Below are 24,754 nucleotides of genomic sequence, written 5' to 3'. Positions count from 1 at the left end.
TCCACATGCTTGTCAGCACCCTCAAAGAATTCTAATAGATTGGTGAAACATGATTTCCCTTTGCGAAAGCAGTGTTGACTCTTTCCCTAACATAGTGTGTTCATGTATGCTCCTCATAATTCCGTTATTTACTATAGTTTCAACCAATTTACCTGGAACTGAAGATTGGCTTACTGGCCTGTAATTGCCAGGATTGCCTCTGGAGCCTTTTTAAAAAATGGTTATCTGGTTCAGATAACTTTAGGATATAAACAAAAGGTTACATACCACAGTTAGTAGTTCTGCAATTTAGTGTTTGAGTTCCTTCAAAACTCTTGGGTGACTACTATCTGGTCCACGTGACCTATTACTGTTTAATTTATCAGTTTGTTCCAAAACCTACTCTACTAACACTTCAATCTGGAACAGTTCCTCAGATTTGTCACTTAAAAAGAATGGTTCAGATGTGGGAATCTCTCTCAGAACCTCTGTAGTGAAGACCCATGCAAAGAATTAATTTAGCTTCTCCACAACAGTACTACAGTTTGGGGGACCAGGTGATCTCATCTCTGGTTGATGCCTTATGCTGGCTGGTGGGCTTCCTCTGGGCACTTGTCTGGTCAGGCTGGCATAGCCTCTACTAGTCTTGGGCTCCTTGCTATCCCAGTATCCGTTCTTGGCGTTGTGGTGAACTAGCAAGCTCCACTTCTGGCATTATTGCAGAGTTAGATATTTTTAAGACTATCTGAACCCCAAGATTATAGCACAAGTGAAGAAGCTTGAAGAGCCTTCAAGCCCCATTTCTAGTCTCGGAAATTCTGTTAAGATTTGGCTGATCAACAGTCTGTGTTCTAAATAGGAAGGATAATGATGCACTGAAAGTAGAAAATAAAGGAATTCTTCCAGAAAGTTGTTTGTTCATTCATCCTCACCCTTTTATGTATGGTGATCCAAGAACCTTAACCTTCACCAGGGTTGCCCCTCAGAAAAATCAAACGAGGTATTAGTCAAAACTGATTCTAATCTGAGGAGCAGGGGATCTCACTTAAGTCACACACGTTAACAATACCTTGATCTTGGTATCCATGGAAAAATGCTTTACATATGAACTTTCTGGAGCTGAGAGCAGAAAGATAAGATCTCAACATCAATATAGTGAAGCTGTGGATTTTTTTTTTTTTTTAAGCAGCATGCTACCCAGTGGACTCACTAATTAACAGGGAGGGACAAGACTGGAGCATCTGTTGGATGAAGTTCTGTAGCTCTTGTTCTCTATTGAATCTGGACGTGCAGTGAGGAATGTTGGAACAACCATTACTTAATCTTTTCACAAAGACAAACAGTCTAACAAATGTATGTATATTATGAATATTCATTTTGTGTGGCTAGTAATGTGGTGTGGAATTTGAGTAATGGTACTTGCAGCAATGAATGATGCTTCTTAGTATGACTGATTAAAGCAATACTGTTTGTTCCACCTCACTGCAACAAATTGATTTAAATGATTCAGCAGAATCATAGCTGTAACTGCATCAGTTTTATGACTCCTCTGAAAAGGTACATGTTAGAGATGAGATAAATTAAATTGAAAGAGGAAAGGCACACTTTAAAGGATTGCTGTGCCCATTTTGTTACCCCTATTTTGCTACTCTTCTGGACTTTATGAATACTCATTTAAAATCTTAGCAACCTCTTTGTTTCAAACATTAAATACATTTTTAAGATATTCAAATAAAAATATACTATGCATACACTTTCAATTTGGGAAAGAAATCCCATGTTTAAATCATGATGATTGAGGAGTGATGAAATATTTATATACATCTGTTTTTTTTAATATTCCTTCAAAGGCTTTTGGCTATAATTTGCCATTTACAGAATTAGTCATTATGTTTTAATCCCTCTGCGTTGCTTTTGAAAAAATTTAAATAACTGTTTGTCTTTTGTAATTTAGCTGTGCTTTCAGTGAAGGGATGGGTGCTGAGAAAAATCTAACAGATGATTTAAACTTTTTTCTGTTGAAGCTTTTCTGGTAATATTAAAGATAGACAAACAAGGAAATTGAACACCAATCTAGACACTAGGTAAAATTTTTAAAAGCCCTTAAGTGACTACGTTCCTAAATCTTGCTGAAAATCAATGGGACTTGGGCTACTAAGTTACTAAGTGCTTTTATTGTAATCTCAGCTTCTGGCACCAAGGTAGTGAACCTGCAGCCTAGAATTAATCCTGAACATACCAGGTACTTTAAGATTTAATTTCTGTTTTGATGGATGATTGAATACCAAGATTTAGTCAGTTAATAATTCTGGAGCATATGCTCCAGAATTATATGACCAGGCCTGCACAATTTGTAAAGCGGCAAGGGCCATATTACTCCAAAGAAAACAGCTGAGGGTCGAAATCCCCTGGCCCTGCAGAAACAAACCCTCCTTCCCCAGTGTCGCCCCGCCAAAACAGCTGTGGGCTGAAAAGGAAGAGTTGGAGGTGGGGAGGGAGTGATACTTTATTAAGAATTTTTCAGTTAAATCAAACAGTTTTTTTAATTTTTAATTTTTTTTATGAATCATGGAATTTGGGTTGGGGGAGGAGGTCTGGGGTGCAGGCCCTGGGTTGGGGCAGGGGATTAGGGTGTAGGACAGTTGAGAGGTCGGGCTCTGGGATGGAGTTCGGGGGCGGGGCGCAGTCTCCGGGCTGGGGCACAGCATGGGGGTGCAGGATGGTGGAGGGGTGCAGGCTCTGGGAGGGAGTTTGGGGATGGGAGGGGCTGCGGAGGGAGGGGGTACAGGCTCTGGAACGGAGTTTGGTTGTAGGCTCTGGACTGGGAGTTTAGGGTAGGAGGGGGCGAGGGGTGCAGGCTCTGGGACAGAGTTTGGGTGAGGGAGGAGGTATGTGGGAAGGGGGTGGGGGTACAGGCTCTGGGATGGAGTTTGGGTGCTGGGTGCAGGCTCTGGGCTGGGACATGGGGTGGGGTGCAGGATAGGTGGAGGGGTGCAGGCTCTGGGAGGAAGTGCAGAGGGCTGGGTGCAGGTTCTGGGAGGGAGTTTGGGGGCCAGGGAGGGTGTGTGGGAAGAGGTGGGGGTGCAGGCTCTGAGAGGGAGTTTGAGGGCTGGAGAAAGGGTGTGGGCTCTGGGAGGGGGTGGTGGGTGCTGCAGGGGAGGGAACGGCCATCATATGTGGCTTCCTTCCTCCCCAGCTGCCCCTCACCATAGCCTCACTGGGGGTGGGGGATGGGGTTGCCCCTTGCCCAAGGTGGGGCAGGAGTGGTGGCGGGGAGGGGGGGCTGATCACAGGGTCAAACGCTCACCAAAGGCCCAGTAGCTGCTCAGGTGGGTCACCTAAATCATTCTCCTTTAGAAATGGTTATACATGCTTCAAATTCAGTAAGGAAAATCAAGGTGGTCTTCGCGTGCTTGTTCATGTCGATTCCAGTCAGATGTGTGCACGCGCATGTGCACGTTAGCTGAAGATTTTTCCTTTAGCAGCATCTGTTGGGTCGGCCTGGGCGCCCGCTGGAGTTTCACCCTCATGGCGCCTGATATATAGCCCTGCAGACCTGCCACCCCTCTAGTTCCTTCTTACCGCCAGTGATGGTGGCTTGAACTTCCCTTGGCTCTTGCTCAGCAAGTTTTCTTCTCTATTCCATGTATATAGTTAGTTAGTTCTTAGTAGTACTCCAGTTAATAGTTTAGTGTAGTATAGTAATTGGGGTTTTTTCCCCCACGCTCCAGCCCCGATGCCATGGCATGCCGTGATGCCCGGGCTTCAAGAACTGTGTGGCTTGCGCCAACCGCATGCTGAAGAGCGACCTGCACTCGTCATGTCTTTGGTGCCTGCGGGAGACCCATCAGAAAGATCGTTGTAAGATCTGCCACGAGTTCCACCCGAGAACACGTAAAGAAAGGGAACAGCTGCTGAAGGTGATCCTCATGGAGGCAGCCCTATGCCCCCACTCTGACCCGGTCTCAAGAGACCTGACCCCTATGGCATCATCCTCTACACAGAGTGCCCCGGTGCCGTTGGCAACTTTGGCGCCGAGGAAGGACTCCTCCAGGGATGCTCAGCACTGCCACAGCTCCTCACAGGGCCCATCTGATAGTAGGCACCGCTCCCACTCACCAGTGCCTCAAAAGAAGAAAAAGCCCTGTTCTCCGGCTAAGCCTCGAGACGCGCGACCCCAGGTGTTCCACTCCTTGGCGTCTCCTTCCTGGGCTGTGTCGACTCCTGTCCAGGTGAGGTAGTCGAGTCTGGCCCCATCTCAATCACCAGTGCCTATGCAACAGCTGCAGCTCCTGTCCATGCCGGAAGCATACCAGGCCATTAGAGATCTCCTCCACCTGATGGCACTGTTCTCGCCTACCAGGGAGGAACCCTCAGCATCAATGGAGCCCTGTCCTCTGGTGTACTCTAGGGGAAAGCCAGCTTTGATGTCGAGGCACTCCCTTTTGCCTTGTCCATCGGCGCCTGCACGCTCTGACAGAGAGCCTTCCCGCTCCCCAAGCTCTCGATGTTCAAGGCACTAAGGATCAGCTCCTCCGTGGTCTTCAGTGTCTGAGACCTCGGAGTCGGAGCCCGCCTCCTATCACTCAAGTAGGAGCAGAAGCTGTAGAGCGAGGTCGGGCAGAGACCGAAGGGAGTATCAGGTATGGCCTCCTCAGTGGCAGAATCCACCTCATTGGCCCTTCTGGACTCCCTGGGCTTATCACCAGGGCCAGGGAGGAACCCAGGGCCCACACTCGGCGACACCTTCAGTGGCCTCTGCCACTTTCATGCCGCCTTCCACTGTGCATCCACCCCCGGCACCTACGGTCCCGACACCTTTGCCTCTGGCCCTGTCATCGACTCTGGCACCATACTCGGCTCCGACTTTGGTACCGGCCTTCACGACGTTGACGCACCAGTCTCCCATGCCTGTACCGTGGTCGACCTCTATGCAGGCACCTACGGCCCCGGTGTCAATGTTGGCACTGGGCCCCCTGACCCGGGGGGCTCCTGTGAGCGTGCCGATGCAGCTCCCTCTGGTGAGACTGCCCACGTTTGCTATGATGCCTATGGCCCTGGCACTGACATCGGCACCGTCTCCGTCTGCTCCAACTCTGCCCTGGCAGTTACGTGACCCCTCCAGGGCAGAAGGTAGACAGCTTCCACTACCGGCATACGCTTCCTTCCCCTCGTCCCTGGACGAAGCATTGGCAGGGATGACCATAACGCCTGCGTTTTGAGGATAAGAGTCCTACAGCAGTTGCTCCGCAGGGCTGCCCAAGGTCTGGGCATGAAAGCCAAGGAGGTGATAGAGGATACTTATCCCATGATGGACATCCTAGCAATCTCGGGGCCTTCACGGGTAGTGTTACCCTGATAAAGACGGTGGTGGACACCACTAAGACACTGTGGCAGACACCAGCATCCCTGCGACCCACTGCCAAATGTAATGAGTGGCGGTATTGTGTCCCTTCCAAAGGCTTTGAGCATCTCTACTCCCATCAGCCTCCAGACTTGCTAGTGGTCAATGCGGCTAACCAGCAGGAGAGACAAGGTTTCCAAGGTCCTTCCTGAAAGAATAGGGGTATTAAACACCTGGACCTCATGGGTAGAAAAGTCTACTCCACTGGTGGTTTGCAACTCCATATTGCTAACCAGGAGGCCATTGTGAGCAGGTACTCTTTTATAACACCTGTGCTTCAATGGCGAAGTTCGTGGATCTTGTCCCTTCGGACTCTCGGTCAGAGTTCACCGCGTTGGTGGAAGAAGGGAAATTAGTCTCCCGTGCTTCATTGCAGGCAACTTTAGACACTGCAGATGCTGCCACAAGAGTCATGGTGACGGGGTGGCTATGCAGCGGGGGACCTGGTTGCAAGTCTCAGGGTTGCCCTATGAAGTCCAACAGATGATTCAGGACCTCCCGTTTGAGGGTGAGACTCTTTTCAGAAAAGACGGACAAACGGTTCCACAGCCTAAAAGACTCCTGAGCCACTCTCAGATCCTTGGGCTTGCATACACCCGGCACACAGCAGAGACGCTTCCGCCCACAACCTCCTCAAAGGTTCCAGCAGCAGAACCGCCAGGACAATTCTAGGAGGAGGAACTGGAGTGGTAGGAGATGGCAACATTTCTCCACTAATCAAGGCCAGCCCAAACCGCCCTCTGGCCCTAAACTGGCCTTTTGAAGGTGCGGTCGAGGACGGCGCACCAGACCAGAGACTGGATCTACCCTGCCTTACCTTTTTCTCCCGACTATCCTCTTTCTACTGGGCACGGTCCCTTATAACTTCGGACTGCTGGGTGCTTCGCCCAGTAGAGAGGGAATACTCCATCCAATTTGGTGCCCTCCCGCCCTTCCACCTCCCCTTCCCATCCCTCTTCAGGGACCCTTCTCACGAGCAACTTCTCATTCAGGAGGTGCAATCGCTCCTAGCACTGGGGGCAGTGGAGGAGGTTCCACTGGAGCACAGGGGAGAGCATTTCTATTCCCCCTATTTCCTAATATCAAAGGCCAGAGACGGTCTCAGGCCTATCCTGGATCTGTGTGACCTCAACAAGTTCGTGAGGAAACTCAGGTTCCGCATGGTCTCCCTGACCTCCATTATTCCTTCACTGGATCCAGCAGACTGGTATGCTGCCCTCGACTTGAAGGGCGCGTATTTTCACGTAGCAATCATGCAGAACAACAGAAAGTTCCTCAGGTTTGTGGTCAGTGGTTCACGTTACCAATTTACTGTCCTCCCTTTCAGTCTGTCAGCAGCACCTCGAGTCTTCACCAAGCACACGGCAGTCGTTGATGCCTTTCTGCGGAGACATCAGGTACAGGTGTTTCCATACCTCGACAGCTGGCTGATCCAGGGCTCAGGTGGCATTCATCAGAGCCACCTTCGAGAATCTGGGCCTGCTACTGAACGTGGCGAAATCGACTCTGTCCCCAGTCCAGAGGATAGAGTTCATAGGGGCAGTTCTGGACTCAACCCAAGCCAGAGCATTCCTCCCGCAGGCGAGATTCCAGGCCCTCGACGCCATAATCCAGGGACTCAAGCAGTTCCCCACCACCAGAGCGAGAAATTGTCTCAAACTTCTCGGCCACATGGCGGTCTGTACGTACCTGGTTCAGAACGCCAGACTCAGGCTTCGACCGCTGCAGTCGTGGCTTGTGTCAGTGTACATACCTGCCAGGGACAGCTTAGACAGGATTGTGACCCTCCCTCGCCGTATCCTCGACTCGCTCCTGTGGTGGACGGATGCTCAGCAGGTGTGCTCAGGAGTTCCCTTTGCTGCCCCACAACCATCCCTAGCGCTAGTGACGGACGCGTCAGATTTGGGGCAGGGAGATCATCTGGGGGACCACAGGACTTGGCCTCTGGTCACAGACAGATCTCCGTCTTCATATCAGTGCCAGGGAGCTCAGGGCGGTACACCTAGCATGTTAGTCATTCCACCCGTATCTAGCAGGTCAATGTGTATCAGTCATGACGGACAATACGACCACGATGTTCTATATCAACAAATGGGGGTGCACGCTCCTCTCCGCTGTGTCAGGAAGCCCTCAGGTTATGGGACTTTTGTATAGTGCATTCAGTCAATCTACAGGCATTGTACCTTCCAGGGGTCAAGAATGAGCTGGCGGACCGCCTCAGCAGGTCTTTTCACCAGCCATGAGTGGTCCCTTCGCCCAGACGTCGCATCCTCACTCTTCCAGAGGTGGGACTTCCTCTGATCGACCTCTTCACCACGCAATGCAAAAGGAAGTGTCAGCAGTTCTGCTCCTTCCAGAATCACAGTTCGGGCTCCACAGCGGATGCATTCCTCCTCCATTGCGGGGCGGGGGGGGGTCTGCTTCTATACGCCTTCCTACCCATACCGCTCATCCGCAAGGTCCTGCTCAAGATCTGCAGAGACCGGGCTCAGGTCATTCTTAGACGTCTCTCCTAGACATGTCAGTGGGAGCCCCGAGTACCTTGCTGCTCTTCCCGGACCTTCTCACGCAGGATCACGGGAGGCTCCAGCATGCGAACCTGCAGTCGCTACATCTCACAGCACGGAGGCTCCATGGTTGAATCCGTTCGAGCTCTCCTGTTCAGAACAAATCAGACAGGTTCTCCTGGGCTGTAGGAAACCCTCCACTAGGGCCACGTATCTTGCCAAGTGGAAGAGATTTTAAATCTGGTCAGTTCAGCGCGACTTTCCCCTGGCGCTAGACTCAGTGCCCCGGATCTTGGATTTTTTTCTTTCCACCTAAAGTAGGAAGGTCTCTCCTTGTCTTCCATAAGAGTACACCTGGCTGCCGTCTCGGCTTTCCGTCCAGGGCACAGGGCCGCTCGTTTTTCGCTAACCCCCTGGTCAGTCGCTTCCTGAAGGGTCTCGACAGGTTGTACCCGCTCGTCTGCTAACCGGTTCCAGCTTGGGACCTTAACTTGGTCCTCTCTAGGCTCATGGGGCATCCCTTTGAGCCTCTAGCAACATGCTCCTGGCTCTACCTTTCCTACAAGGTCGCATTCCTGGTGGTGATGATATCAGTTCGGAGGGTGTCTGAGCTCAGGGCTCTAACGTCCAAGCTGTCCTACATCGTGTTTTTTAAGGACAAGGTTCAGCTGAGGCCCCATCCAGCCTTCCTCCCAAAGGTTGTATCACAGTTCCACATCAACCAGGACATTTTCCTCCTGGTTTTCTACTCCAAGCCTCATGTAAATAGCAGGGAGCAGAGACTCCATGCTCTCCATGTCCATAGAGTGCTGGCCTATTTCATTGAGAGGACGAACCATTCAGGAAGTCAGTACAGCTCTGTCGCAGTAGCAGACAGGGTGAAGGGCCAGCCTGTTTCGACACAGCACATTTCATCATGGATTTTGGCCTGCATTACTGAGTGCTACAGTCTAGCAGGGATCCCAGCGCCCCCAATAACAGCACTCTACAAAGGCGCAAGCTTCATCAATAGCTTTCCTGGCTCAAGTCCCCACCTAGGAAATCTGCAGGGCGGCAACGTGGTCATCAGTACACACCTTCACCACACACTATGCGATTACTAGGCAGGCCAGAGATGATTCGGCCTTTGGTAGAGCAGTACTCCAGTCAGCGGACAGCTCCGACCCCACCTCCTAATTTTGCTTGGGAGTCACCTGATTAGAATTGACATGAACAAGCACTCGAAGAAAAAAATGGTTACTCACCTTCTCGTAACTGTTCTTCAAGATGTGGTGTTCATGTCCATTCCAATACCCACGCTCCTACCCCTCTGTTGGAGTAGCTGGCAAGAAGGAACTGAAGGGGTGGCAGGTCGGCAGGGCTATATATTAGGTGCCATGAGGGCACAACTCCAAGGGGCGCCCAGGCCGACCCGATGGATGCAGCTAAGGGAAAAATCTTCCAGCCAACGTGCACGTGTGTGCGCATACGCCTGATTGGAATGGACACGAACAACACATCTCAAAGAACAACAGTTACGATTAGATGAGTAACTGTGTTTTCTTCTAGTGTTGCATCCAAAAATGGCTCAGCTGCAGTGGCAAAGAGAGTGGGGAAGAAATACTTCCTCTACGTACTTGCCTAACCTTAAACTTTTTGGAACCTATTTTAAACCCTCTGGATTTTGTGATGATCTGGCTGTTGATGATCATACTATAGAGATGACATGATAAAAGTACCTACACAGAGCCAAACAGAAATTGATTAGGCAGCTTGAATTATAGAGAAACTAATAAAATATGGAGTTCCGCTTTGCTAGTTATTTACCACAGAGAAGAACTTTCAGTTCTGGAAGCAGGACTTGTTCATACTATAGGGTATAACTTCTTTTGGTTGTCAAAGCAAGGCAAAACATTGAGGAATTCATTACCCTTTTTTCCTCTTCAGTTGGTTCATTTTCAGGAGGTGGGGGTTGCATCAGTGTATACTGAACAGGAATTAGTAAATTGTTTAATTTATCTAGGCTTATTGTCAAAATAAATGTTTAGTTTTAGTGAATTGTCTTTATTCTTTACAGCTGAGAGCTTAAAGAAAAATCTAAAACAGTTTCCTCAATATTTGGCTCTTGATTTCTCTCTCCATTGACAGTATCTTCCTTTTCTGTTGGCCAAAGAATGCCTCTAGCCAAAAAAATTCTAAATTTGCTTTTATTTCATCGTCTTTGGGGAGTGGTGGTTTAGGTATCCACTTTTTTGCAGGAAATAAAATAATCTTTAAATATCACTTCTCTTTCCAGAAAATGCAGCACTGCAGGCCAGCCGTTCATCAGACAATTGATGCTTCAGCTTTTTTTAACAGTCTTCACAGCCTGAAAGAAGTAAGGCTGTAGATTTTTTTTTTTTTCTTTAAATGTGTGAGAGTTTCATACCTACGAAAATAAGGGTTGGATAGCACTGGTTTGAGTCAGGTATAATGTAGGTAGACAAGTAGACATGATACAAGCTTCTATCCATAGCTCTAATACTGCATCTCGGTCATGATCTGCTAAACCCCTGCTCTTCTACCTCTCTGTAGATTAAAAATAATCTGTTACCTACAGTCCAGGATTCCATTGTACTAGGCTGACAATCTCTGTGCATGACTGAGTTGGGAAATATTTTTGCAGTGTAGATAACTGAAGAAAAAGCTACACTAGTCACTTGACACCTAAATTATAATTTCAATCTAAGTGAGGGGAAAGAATCTGTGCCACTTAGACCCTAAAAATAGTAGTCTTTTGTATGTTCATGCTTAAATGATTCAAAAAGTTCTAGATTAAGTAACTCTTGTAAAGCTGTCCCAAGTAGTGCTGGTTCCGTTTTTTCCTCTTTAAATCCTGTTCTTAGTCTGGAGGTTGTAGCCCTTCCTAAAACAGACACTAAAACTTTTAAAATTTTAAACCTGCTTGAAGTATCTGTAACTCCTTGGTACCAGAAACTGGAATTTTAGGAATTGCTGCTATGAAGGGATTCTAAGAAGTTAATATAATATTGCCAAAAAATTGCACCAGGCAGTTCAGCCAAACATGGTGCTTATCCTGAGGATATTATGAGACACTTTTCCTTTGTCTGTGTTTTAAATACTTGTGCCCCATATTTCATCAAGTTTCTCTCTTTTCTTGCATCCAGTAAGCAGACCTTTTTATATTTCTTCTCTGTCATCCTGGTTTTTATTCCCCTTTGTGGGGATCCTCTTTATTAGATTATGTACTACTCAAAATTGTTGTGTCTCTAATCTATTGTTTCCATAGCATTGTTCTTCCAAACAACTATGGGATGGAATTTGTCAGACCTGTACAAATATGTGTAATGATTCTTCCTTTTAGAGGCTGTAACCACAAAAGATGTAAGCCCTAAAAGAGAAGGGAGAGAAAGTAAGATGATAGGGCGTGGAAAAGAGGGGGAGAGCTGCTGGTTGTGTTGCAATCCTACCCCCTCATGAATTTTTCACTGATGTCTTTTTGTGTGTATTTATATAAAATTACACAGACAATCTACTTTTTTACAAATAATAAAGGTTGCAATGTCAGGCACTCGAGTTGGGAACTCCTGTGCAACCTTAATTTTGCACCTTTGTACATGTGCCTTATGATACAGTGTTTAATTACATGATCACATAATGATTTTCTCCACAGAACCGCTGTCTCATTCAGTGCAGAGTGGATGGTGTTCATTTAATGAGCAACTGTTCAAAATTTTGTTTCTTTAACAGATGAGCTGAGGCACAAAGAGGTTCATGTTAACGGTATAATTAACTGTGGGTGCCCAATTTGAGATGCCTAGGGCCTGATCTCCCCTTCCCTCCATCCCGAGTATGTAGCAATACATAGCACTTTATGTATTCAAACACAGTTACCACTGACTTCAGTTGCAGCTGTGTGTGCACAGAGCAGGCCCTGGGATCTCAAGTTGGGCATACAGAAAATAAGGCACACACCATTAGTGACCACCTATGAGAAGTTAGGTTTGAATGACTTGCTTAGCATCATGCAGGAACTCTGTGGCAGAGTCAGGGATAAAATCCAGTTCTTCAGGGCAGCCTTCAGCTGCCATAACCATGAGACTGTCCTTTCTCTTCCTGCAATTCCCCTGCCTCATTCACTACATGTCTTCTAATTTACGCAATAAATGAAGCAGCGGTCCGACAGACCTCCTTTGCTGTGCAACCCTGATTCATTCCCAGAGCAGGTCCATCCTGTCTACTGAATTAACCAAGGGTCCTATGACGGGAAAAAATAGGATGTGATTGTGTAATTAAAGACTGTATCATTATCCATCTGCACAAGGGGGCCAAACAGGCATTTGTGGCATTTTTAATAAGGTACTCTCACATAGTCCATCTTTGGTCAGTTGTCATCATCAAGCATGCATGGTCTACTGAGGACCATTGAACCAGCTAGAGTGACTACGGTTGATGTAGTTGCACCAGGCATTGTATAGTGAAGTTTGCAGATCTGACTCAGTCCTGCAAATCCATGACATGCTGGGGTGGCCCTGCAGGCAGCACCAAGTATGGTCCAGGGTGTGGACCCATTCACGCTTTGGCACACCATGCTCTTATACTCTCCATCAAAGTGTTTTTGTCCATCCTGGCAACATGGATGAAGAACATGGGATGCTGTCTTTGAATATGAGTGATTGAAGGAAAGCCAGATCTTTGCATTTTGCACAAAATCAAACCACTTTATGCTCATCATTTGGTGCTGATAGCACATATGGAATGCCTTTTGCCACTCCAGTCAGTGAAAAATTCAGTTGCTGTACTCTATCAGGACAAGCACTGTAACACTATCAGTGCTAACTGTTCATAATCTTTCCAGAAGACTCAGAATATTTTATGACATGGCTGCTGAAATCAATTCTATCAGAGCTTTTCTAGCTAAGTCATAGACATGCTAAGTGCAAGAAAAATGGCAATGATTCAAATCTTATTATTGAACAGAATTGTTGTTTATGCAGTTTTGAAACAGATTTATCCATTTCTTTGTAGGCATGCTAGAATTTTGACAGGCTGGCTTTGGGAGTAATTTACAGCTGGAGAAATAATCACTTCAAAAGAGAACTGGGTTTTTGCCCTCAATGTCTCTGAACACATGCATCTTTTAAAAAAAATAAAAATAAAAAAAATTTTTAGTGGTCGTGAAAATAAACAGCTAATAGCACTATCTTAGTTTTGGGGTACTGTGCTAAGCAGTGTGCAACACAAATACATATTACTTCTGTCCTGTAACACTCCTATTTAATTATTAGTCCTGTTTGGAAAAGTCTTCCAGTTGTGTGATATGGTCAAATGAAGACTTGGAAAAAAATCTTCATTCAGAATTACTTGTCACATGATTCAAGTTTGCAACTGTATTCACCTCAGATGCTTTCTTTGAGCTTGAAGTGCAATATTTTTTGACATTTTTTTGAACCTATTAGAAACGTTTGTTTAAAGACAACCAGCAAATATATATTTGTTTCATTCTACATACCAGTATGGGGATTTGGGGATTAACCCTGTGATGAGCAGGTGGAGATTGAGTCAAATTTGAATTTAACCAGTAGCCTCTCTGCTCAACAATTTTAGGTATCTCCAAAGGGTGAAATGTCTGTTTGGTTCTTGCAAGACTAATTCATTAAAAAGTTTGTTTGCTTTTTCCTCTTGGGTAAGATTCCAGATGACTGGAAAAGGGAAAATATAGTGCCAGCCTATAAAAAGGGGACAACCAGGGAAACTGCAGACCAGTCATCTTAACTTCAGTACCCAGAAAGATAATGGAGCAAATAATTAAGCAATCAATTTGCAGACAACTAGAAGATAATAAGGTGATAAGTAATGACAAATCCATGCTGACTAAGAACAAATTGAGTCAAACCAACCGAATAGCTTTCGTTTACATGTTAACAAGCCCTGTGGATAGGAGGGAAACAGTCAATGTGGTATATCTTGACTTTAGTAAGGGTTTTGATATTGTCTCATATAACCTTCTCATAAACAAACTGGGGAAATACAAACTAGATAGAGCTACTGTAGGTGGCTGCATAACTCATTGGAAAATCGTTCCCAGAGAGTAGTTATTAGTGGTTCACAGTCGAACTGGAAGGGCATATCAAGTGGGGTCCTGCAGGAATCTGTTATGAGTCCAGTTCTGTTCAATAACTTCATCAATGATTAGATAATGGCATAGAGAGTACACTTAACAAGTTTGAGGATGATACCAAGCTGGGAGGGGTTGCAAGTGCTTTGGAGGATAGGATTAAAATCCAAAATGATCTGGACAAACTGGAGAAATGGTGTGAAGTAAATAGGATGAAATTCAATAAGAAGAAACGAAGGTACTCAATTTAGGAAAGAACAATCAGTTGCACACATACAAAATGGGAAATGGCTGCCTAGGAAGGAGTATTACAGAAAAGGATCTGGGGGTCATAATGGATCACAAGCTAAATATGAGTGAACAGTGTAACACTGTTGCAAAAAAAAAAACAAACCTTACCATTCTGGGATGTATGAGCAGGAGTGTTGTAAGCAAGACACAAGAATTAATTCTTCTGCTGTACTCTGTGCTGATTAGGCCTCAGCTGGAGTATTGTGCCCGGTTCTGGGCACCACGTTTCGGGAAAGATGTAGACAAATTGGAGGAAGTCTAGCGAGGAGCAACAAAAATGATTAAAGGTCTAGAAAACATAATCTATGAGGGAAGATTGAAAAAATTGGGTTTGTTTAGTGTGGCGAAGAGAAGACTGAGAGGAGACAAGGTAACAGTTTTCAAGTACATAAAAGGTTGTTACAAGGAGGGCGGACAAAAATGGCTCTCGTTAACATCTGAGGATAGGCCAAGAAGCAATGGACTTAAATTGCAGCAAGGGAGGTTTGGGTTGAACATTAGGAAGAACTTCCTAACTGTCAGGATAGTTAAGCACTGAAATAAATTGCCTATGGAGGTTGTGGAATCTCCATCATTGGAAATTTTTAAGCACAGGTTAGACAAACACCTGTTAGGGATGGTCTAGATAATACTTAGTCCTGCCTTGAGTGCAGGGGATTGGACTAGTATACCTCTCGAGGTCCTTTACAGTCCTATTATTTTATGGTTTATATGTCTAGCTCCGTGGATGGTAGGATTGACAAGGTGGTCAGCTGTAACTAGTCAAATAAAGTCAGTTGACTGCCTATTTGACCATGGTCCTATATTTTCAGATATTCCAGCAAGAATACCCTGATGTATGTGGTGGAACTAGGAGAGGTATGAGCATAATGCCAGAGGGAAGATCTAAGGAGTAGTTCTTCAAGTGGTTCTCCCAGTTGGTATTCACAGAGGGTGCACATGTGCTCCATGCACTTGAGACCAGAAGACTTTTTAATGGCCGTATTCATTTGTCTGCTCCTGTGCTCTGCACCTCCTCAAACTCTTAACCATGGATATAAAGGGCAGCATAGACCAATTGCTCTCTAATTCCTTTCTATTGCTTGTGGTCTGAGACAGAACCCTTCAGTGTCCTCCAGCTTTTGCTGGCAGTCCTGATTGAATTCACTTTTTTCCCCTTGGTTAGCTGTTAGTATTAGTTTTGGGGTTTAGGGGTTTTCCCTACTTGCTGCCCCAATGTCTGAAGCACTTAGTATGCCCAAGATTCCAGGCTTTAAGCCCTGCCTCGCCTGCCCACAAGCCTTTCTGGTTAGGGACCCTGCCTATGTTGACTCAGGGAATCACACATTTCTTCTAAGTGCAAAATCTGTCGATCCTTTCCCCTTTGGACTGGAGGAGGCTGGGGAGTTCCAACTCTGTAGACACTTCATAGAACTCTCCAAGAGGCCCCATTCCAATTCTGATCCCTCCTGCTTCCTGGCACACTGGCTGGAGCCTCTGCGTAGTGCCCCTCTAGCAACAATGCTCCCTAGCGATCCTTGATCAAGCTCAAGGACTTGTTTAAGCAGAGGCATTAGGAAGGTAAAGGTGGACACCCCCTTCACAAAGAGGGATACATTACTTCCTAAGTCCTCTAAGAAGCAGACTGTCTCTCCCCTACTCTTGGTACTGAGTGAGACTCTAGGTTTGTCTACACTACTGCTGAAATCAATGTAACTTACGTTGCTCAGGGTGTGAAAAAACTACCTCCTTGAATGAAGTAAATTACATCAACTTAATGCGGTGTCTACAAAGGTGCTCTCTGGGATAGCAGCATATCTTCATTGCCAAGGCAGCCTGGTATTTCCTTACCTTGACAATTGGCTGATCACAGGTCACTCGTATCAGGAGGAATGGATGGTGGTCCTCTCCTTACTAAACTTCTTTCACTCTTTGGGATGTAGGTAAATCCAAAGGTGTCCACTTTAGCCGCAACACAAGTTATGGAATTTATAAGAGTGAATCTGAACTCCATTTTGGTCATGGCATATTTACTGTCAGATTCTGTGTGATGAAGGACCTCATCACCCAACTCTGACTAATCCCCACAAATGACAATCCAGTCCTGCCTGGTCCTTCTAGGCCATTTGGCTGCATGCAGCTATGTGACATCATTTGTAAGAGTCTACTTGTGGATGGCCTATGCTCCAGGAAGCTGCACCCTGGACAAACAATTTTGTTTCATTTGAGTGTCCTCTCATCCCTCACCTAGTGGGAAAACAAAGGGTATGTCTTCACTACCTGCCAGATTGGCAGGCAGCGATTGATCCAGTGGGGATCGATTTATCACGTCTAGTCTAGACGCGATAAATCGACCCCCGAGTGCTCTCCCATCGAATTCCTGTACTCCAGCACCACGAGAGGCACAGGCAGAGTCAATGGGGGAGCGGCAGCAGTCGACTCACCGCAGTGAAGACACCACGGTAAGTCGATCTAAGTACGTCAACTTCAGCTACGTTATTCACATAGCTGAAGTTGCGTAACTTAGATCGATTTCACTCTTCCCCCCCCCCCCACCCCCCAGTGTAGACCAGAACAAAGAGACTGTGTAGGGGTTCCCTTTGTTCTCCCATCACCCACAGATACATTCATTACAGATTCCTCCTTACTGTGCTGAGGAGTGCATGTAGGCAGTCATATGGCTCAGGGCTCCTGCATTCCACACAAAACCAAACTGCACATCAATCTTCTGCTTCAGAGAATGCACAAAGCTTGCAAAAGATTGCCACCCTTCATCTGCTCCAACATGTCTAAGTTATGTCCGACAGTGTGACTACAGCAGTCTTATGTATAAGCAGAGAGGAGTGAGGTTCCCCCCACTCTGCATGGATGAAATCAAGCTTTGGATCTGGTGCATCAGATCCGTGTTGGCAGTGCACTGACCAGAGTAATGAATGCTAGAAGATAGTCTAAACAGGCATATCTACCAGGATTGTGAGTGGGAACTCCACTCTTCAGTGGTGCAGAACATATTCAGGTAGTGGGGTTTCTGGGACTTCTTCATGACCGAAGCAAACTAGCAGCGCCCAACTTACTGCTCATGAGCTGCTATGCAGGATGCCTTTCTGGGACACTGGAGCTGCTAATGTAGGCCTTCCCTCCCATCCCCCTATTAGCCTTTGCCTACAAGAAGGTCAAGCAGGAAAAGGCAAAAATAATCCTGATAGCACCTTGGTTGCTGAGATAATTTTGTTCTGCCACCATACTGCAGATGGCCTCTCACCCATGCATAGCCTATAACTGTTCCTAAATCTGCTGTCTCAGAATGAGGACAGAGCCATCCATCCAAATCCAGCCTCCCTCCATCTGGCAGCCTGATTTTTGGATGACAGATCGTTTAAGAAATTAATAGAGTATGACGAAATCAGACTGACCAGTTCAAGTACTTTGGTGTCTGGGTTCCAGAAGATAGTAAGCTTAAACATGATATGCTCCAGACTGGGGAGTGTTGGCAAAGTGTGGAATAGCATCTCAGGTGTTGTGCATGACAAACATATGTCACTGTGACTGACAGCTCAACTGTGTAGAAGAATGGTGCCACTTCAATGCTCTGCAGTAGAGAAACATGGGCAGAAAAAGGGTGGCAGGGGTAGTGCCTACCGATGTTTGAGATGAGATGTCTGCACTATAAAAAGAGTCACACACAGAGACAGATTGCAAAATGAAAGGTTTAGGGTAGAAAACAGTCCATGATGTGTCTGCATCATTTGAACCTTTGGCCTCCTGCTCTCTTTTGGCCCTGTCTGTGAAAGTGGCCTTCCTAATGGTGATCATGTTGGCTATGAAAGTGGGTAAGCTTGGGACCTTCATGGTGGATCCTCTCCACATGGTGTTCCGCAGGCATAAAATGTTGAAATCGCATCCCAAAGGTCCCCTCTGAATTTCACATGAATCATACTGCTCACTTGCCAGGCTTCCACCCAAAACCTAACAGTAATAGGAATGACAGGAAGCTGCACACTGTGGTTGTTGGCAGAGCTTTAGCCTCCAACTAGCAAAGGGCAAAACCCTTTAGAAAGTCTCCAAGGCTATTCATTTTCATTACTCAGAGAATGAAAGGAGAAGCTGTCTCTTCTCAAAGACTCTCAAAATAGATTTCAGGGTGTATTCTCCACTACTAAGAGCTTATGGAAGCGCCTCCCCATCATGGTATCTGGGCATACTCAACTAGAGCACAAACTGTATGTGTGGCTTTCCTACAGGGAGTTAGTTCCCCTCTTGGACATCTGTAAAGCAGCAGCTCAAGGCTCTATTCATACATTTACCAGGCATTATGCTTTTGTCCAAGCTTCATCCGTGGATGCCTCCTTTGGTTCAACAATCCTATGATCTGCAGCATTCTTCCTTACATACTCCTCCATCATGAGTACTGCTTGTGAGTCACCCACAGTGCATAACATATGGACCAGCACTTGAAGTGAAGGTTACTTATTTCTATAGTAACTGGAGTTCATTTGAGATGTGTGGTCCCGATGGGTATTACTTGCCCTCCTTCCCCTCTGCTCAGATTCTTACTTGAGTCGCAGTAGAGTAGGAACTGGTGAGGCAGCAGGTCCTCACTGCCACTTATGTCCTCGGTTTAGAGCGTGAGGAAGCACAGGGCGCAGGTGCTTTGGAACACACTGCTATGGAAAAGTCTTCTGGTCTTAGGCACATGGAACACGTGCACTCATTGGGACCGTGCATCTTGAACTCCAGTAACTATATGGTAAGTAAACTCCTTTTTCCCCATGCTAAAGCCAGCTTAGCATAGCCAATACTGGCATTGTATCAAATTTAAAAATCAATTGAGGCTCAGAAGTAGGGCTACTTCAGGTCTACTAGCACAGCAAAGATCACTAGAAACTGAATATGGTGTCCAGAATAATCTTCCAAAATGAATAAGCCTTCATACGGTAAATACCCTTTTCCTTCACGGCAGCAAGAAAGTTGTGAGCACATCAGGACTTTCAGTTTCTGGGCACCTAGTCCCCTACATTCATCTCACCTTGGGTAGTTTCTTTTGGAAGTCCCCCTTATGTCAGGAGTTCTTGCTGCAAAAACATTTGAGGTTAGTGGCACAGAGATTGATTCAGCTCTGAGGGATAGATATCTGAAGTGAAAGGAAAGTCAGAAAATAATATTTAAACAGGATCAACTGTCTTACATATTACCTAAGAGTGTTCTCATTTTCTTGGTGCGTCACGGATTTAGCACTTCAGCTACATACTATATTAGTTAATTTATTAAAGAATGAATGGAACTATACAACTGTAGTTTTAATGCAGTGCCTAGCCCCCTCTGCTCACTATTCTGAGTTGTCTCTCACAATGCCTTACTGGTGGCAAGAAGCAAATCCCTCCAGGTGCTGTTACCACTCAGTACAACCTCATGTGGAGCCCCACACCCAGTTAGATTGCATAAATGCCCCCAGAGTCACTCATGACTATCACAGAGAAAGGTACCAGCCAAATCCCACCAGCTCCCAGCCTTGTACCTTAAGAATATGCTGTCTTGCACTGCTCAAGACCCTTTCTTGAGCAATGCAAATTTATTATTGGTTCACAACTTCATCAATGAAAAGTGGACATGCATCAGCCTTTGTGACCTGAGCAGATTTGCCAAACACTTCAGACAAACTCTCTGGTAAAGAGAAACAGTAAAACAAGTGAATTGATTACAAAAGCTAGATTTTAAGTGATTATACGTGATAGGCAAAAAGAGTGGTTACCAAAAAAAGAAAAGAAAATATAAGCATGCAGTCTAAACTCTCAACCCTGTTAGACTGGGCAATGTCTAAGTCAGGGTTGGCAACCTTTAGCATGCGGCCCATCAAAGTAATCCACTGGCGAGCTGCGAGACATTTTGTTTATGTTGACCGTCTGCAGGTACAGCTCCCAGTGGCTGCGGTTCGCTGTTCTCGGGGTATGGGAGCTGCGGGAAGTGGCGGCCAGCATGTCCCTGCAGCTCGTTGTGTCCCTCCGTTCTCATTGTCCGGGAACAGTGAACCGTGGCCACTGGGAGCTACGGGGGGCTGTGCCTGCGAACTGTCAACATGAACAAAATGTCTTGCAGCCTGCCAGTAGACTACCCTGATGGGCTGCTTGCCGAAGGTTGCCGACCCCTGATGTAGGTTAAGCAGTTTTTCTCACCTCACTGGATATTGCAGGTTGGTTACAGTCTTTAATACGCAGGCTTTTTCCCTCTTAGCTTGTGGACCAGTCTCTTCAGCTCCGGCATTCTCATTGCCTTCCGCGTAGGTGGGGGAGAAGAGAGAGGACAAAGCATGCGGCCATTGTGTTGTGTTTTATATCCTTAGTTCATGTGATTGGAGAACATGTGTCCAGGCATGTCTGTTGGGCATTGCTAAGTCATCAGGCAAGATTGAGCAATTCCCTTGGTGTGGCCTTGTGCAAGTGAGTCATTGAATTGTAAGTCTCTTGCTGGACAATGGCTGATGATGTTTGTTCAGCACCCACGTGGGCGCTGGTTATCCCCCTTTTTACTGTCTTTGGGGAGCTAGTATCTGGGTGCTTCCTAAACTCTCAGCATATTTTAATGAGAACCATACAGTGCAATTCTCATAACTTCATATGCATTAATGGTATACATATTTAGATGGAACAGTGGGTTTCAGCAGATCATAATCTTTCCCATGATACCGTACATAGCATGCTTTATATGCAATATTACAATTAGATACAAATGATGAATATGGGGGTTGCAGGGCGTTCCCCCATGGTGTAGAGTGTCGCAATGTTGCTTTCAGGACTTAATGTGCCCTGGAGAGGGGACAGGTAGTGGTAGTTTATTTTTTTTACACAGTGCTGTGGTACACATGGTGCTTCAGTCATTTAAGAACAGTCCTGGCCCCAAATAATTTACAGTCTGCAAAGGCAAAGTATGCCCAATAAATGTGGAAAAGGATACAGGTTGTCAGCCTAAAGAGCTCCCTAGCATTTAAAAAATTGTTAGATCACCCATATGAGGGACTTTAAAGAGAGAGAGAAGGAGGAAGCTGATGCATCGTATCACTAATAAGTAACTAGTGCTGTTGTCCACATATAATGATTGCTTCTGTTTGTAAAACACATAATTTGTCAGAATTTTGTGGAATAAATTCTTAATCTTAGGACGAGTGTTAACTATGAAATGGCATTGGCATAGATGTGTAATTTTGTGGAATCTGGTGAGCTCTGCACAGTTTATTTGTAAAGCAAAGAAAGCATATTATTGTGATTTAGCATTTATGATCCCAACACTGTATGACACATAGTACACCAATAAAAATGCTAGATAGAAGCACTTGTATACTTGTGCAAATGTATTTATTTTATGTCAGAAAACCAGCATTAAGAGAACGTTACAGCTGTGTAGTTAGAGCAGTGGTTCCCAAACTGGGGTTCATGAAATTTACAGGGGGTTCTCGGGGGGGAAAAAATTCCCTAATGGTGGACAGAGCTGTCCCTCGGAACCTTGGGCAGTATGACTTCCAAGAGCTAAGCAGATCAAAGCAAGCATATCTATCACACTGAGGAGATTTAAACTTCAAGACTCCTTATAAGAAATGGAAAGGGAGGTGGATATTTCTTGCTGTTTTTAAAATTAAACAGGCAGCTAGTATTATTTTTTAAATTATTATGAAGAACAAGTTTAAGCTTTGTTGTAATGTGTGGTGTTTGCCTGGACTGCTCAAGAGCTGAATGCTTGTGTAAGAGGAACTCTGAATTGGCTTCTTAAATACCTTCATGCTGTTTCACATCTGATTCTCACTGATAAAACATAGAAGCCTTGTCTTATAACAGGCTTATTCAAAGTGATACAAGCTACGAAAGTGAGATCTTGGAAGAGTGTTGCCATTTTCATAATGTAATAAAAATACTGTAATGATTAAGAATAATAAATAGTGTGTAATAAGCATGTCATAAAAACAAATTTTATATTTCCAAGATCACTGCTTTTATAATTTATACTCAGGTAAAGGAGAAAATCCCTGGAAATAATCATTTTAGGAGGGGGTTTGCGAGACTTTACATTTTAGTGAAAGGGGTTCACAGATTGTTAAAGTTTGGGAACCACTGAGTTAGAGAATTTGGAAGTCGTGAAATGTGAGTGCAATGTTGTTTTGCCAACTTGAACTGGAATGGGTGAAGAGGGATTTAACATGTAACTCTTCATAGGGGCTTTTAAAAAACATATGGGCTATGTAGAGTTTGATTTGGTCGTTTTTAGTCATTTTTGTTTTGCTGACTTAGATATGGTATGCAGCATGAACCTCACAATGTGGTTACCAACAGCTTTTGTCTCTCAGCTAAAGATTGGAAATAATAAATTGCTGTCAGAATCTATGAAAGCATAATGTAACTGTCATTTCCCTCCTACTCATCCTTTCAAGGAGAATTCACTTTCTTAAAGTAAATGGGGGTGAGGGTGTTTATTACAAAATATGGTTATAGCAGACTTTTTCAAATATTAAAAATGGTCCACAAACCCTGTTGATTGACACAAGCTACTGTACTTCAGGATAGCATTTAATTGTGTTAAAACATTCTACTTAATAAAGAGTGGCCAGTAAATATTTTCATGAAATGGATTTTTCTAGGAAGGATAGATATCAGAATGTAGGTGTTTTAAATACCATCCATTCTGTACAGTTGTTGTTACATAATGAAAGCTATTGTGGAAAGCCATGAAGAAGTAATGCAGATTAGGAATACATTTCTGTGTGGGAGGAAAGGGTATGTGTGTAGTTTTCTGCCCTTTTTTTTTTTTTGCAGCCTGTGGACCATTGTAGTATAGTAGCTTAACGATTATTATTTAAAAAAAATTGTGTTGAACATTAGCAAGCCCATGTGTACATGCAAATGTCAGAATTGTTCAACTGTACACAAGTGTACAGGTACCACATGCATATGTTTGGACCTGCAGTATGTGTGGACATGTGCGCATGAGGGCTGAAAACATTTCTTGAATGTCCAAAGAAAAGAGAAATAGAAGAAAAGCAGCCATTAATACACATTACATTTAATAATATGTGCAAGTGTGTCTCCAAGGATATAATGTATAGCATATACTCATTTATGTATTTCTTGACACCTTTAAACACTAGCAAATGTTGGAAAAATGTGCTGCACCTGGCTTCAAAGCAATTGCATTGGTAAAATTCTAGGTGGATCGCAAAAAAAAATCTTATTTTCTGTCCAAGCCCCTTTTTTGTAAATGCAAATGGAATGTTGGCTGCCCCACACTCACTCCAATGTGCTATATAAAATATCTACAGTAATTCCACTGGAGCAATCGCTACATCAGTAGTCTCTAAACATCTGAGATGTCTTATGAATATTGGGTTTTAGTTGTATTTCAGTTTTTAAAGGCTTGTCCAGAGTATTTTTGTCATTATTATTTCTTTTTATCAGCAGCAATGCAGCAAGTTTTGGATAATCTTACTGATCTGCCCACATCAACAGGAGCTGAAGAAATAGACCTTATTTTCCTCAAAGGAATTATGGAGAACCCTATTGTAAGATCACTTGCTAAGGTATTTTGATGTATAGATAGCTTTAATTAAATTTGACACTTTGCATATTTTTACTTGGAATATTGTCAATTCAAGAAGTCTGACTGGTAGTATAAATTAATTTTATCCAGAGCATATCTACCACTGGTGGACTTAAAGGAAATTGTGAGAACAGATTTAATCTTGGAACCGCTTGACTTGATCCTTTCTCCATCTATTGAACTCAGTTTCATTTCCAGCATTTAGAAAAGGGATTGGAATATGGAGGATGAAAATAAGTTTATTATTTATTATTAGTATTATCAAAGAGCCTAGGAGTCCCAGTCACGAACCAGGATCCTACTCTGCTGGGCACCATACACACAGAACAAAAAGAGCTTGCAATCTAAAAAAAAAAAAAGGAAATTTTTAGATGGATATAGACAGACCAACAGGTAAGTACAAGAAACATTACCAGTCTGTGTGATAGGCTGTAGGCTCAGCACACCAGCAGCCTTACCATTGTCAGGTTTTTGTACACACATCATCAAAGGAGAATTTTAAGGAGGGAATTGAGGGAGAATAATGAGTGAGTTTTGTAGATGTCATGGAGCCTTTCTTCCACGCATGAAGGGATAAAACACAAAGGAGGTTGTTTGAAAGGTTGTTGGTGCTGCACAACATTTTGATTAGTTTTATATCATTCTAGTTTTTTAATGTGGCACACACAAATGGATTAAAAACTGGCTGACAGGTCTCAAAATGTAATCGTAAATGGGGAATCGTCATTGAGCAGGTGTATTTTCAGTGTGGACCAGCAGGAATCGATTCTTGTCCCTATGCTATTTAACATATTTACCAATGACCTGGAAGAAAACAAAATAATCACTGATAAAGTTTGCAGTTGACACAAACATTGGGGGAGGGGTAAATGATGAAGAGGACGAGTCACAGATTCAGGGTGATCTGGATGGCTTGGTAAA

The 24,754-nt window shown here is 44.7% G+C and overlaps 1 protein-coding gene across 12 annotated transcripts in view; it reads left to right on the top strand.

Annotated features, from left to right (window-relative positions):
• PALS2 (protein associated with LIN7 2, MAGUK family member) overlaps positions 1-24,754 on the top strand; it is a 136,341-nt gene that overhangs the window by 53,220 nt on the left and 58,367 nt on the right. For 4 of the 12 annotated variants that reach the window (XM_037890526.2, XM_037890531.2, XM_037890524.2 and 1 more), the window contains one exon: positions 23,695-23,813. In XM_037890526.2, the coding sequence (XP_037746454.1) occupies positions 23,697-23,813 (117 nt within the window). In that variant the 5' untranslated portion in view covers positions 23,695-23,696. Of the gene's footprint in view, positions 1-10,165; positions 10,247-23,688; positions 23,814-24,754 lie in introns of all 12 variants that reach the window. The other 8 variants (XM_043541041.1, XM_037890527.2, XM_043541043.1 and 5 more) reach the window with 5 other exon arrangements.

This window comes from Chelonia mydas, chromosome 2, assembly GCF_015237465.2.
Source record: "Chelonia mydas isolate rCheMyd1 chromosome 2, rCheMyd1.pri.v2, whole genome shotgun sequence".
Classification (NCBI taxonomy): domain Eukaryota; kingdom Metazoa; phylum Chordata; order Testudines; family Cheloniidae; genus Chelonia; species Chelonia mydas.
Note: the sequence above shows the minus strand (reverse complement) of the source record. Positions and strands in the feature narration are given on the sequence as shown.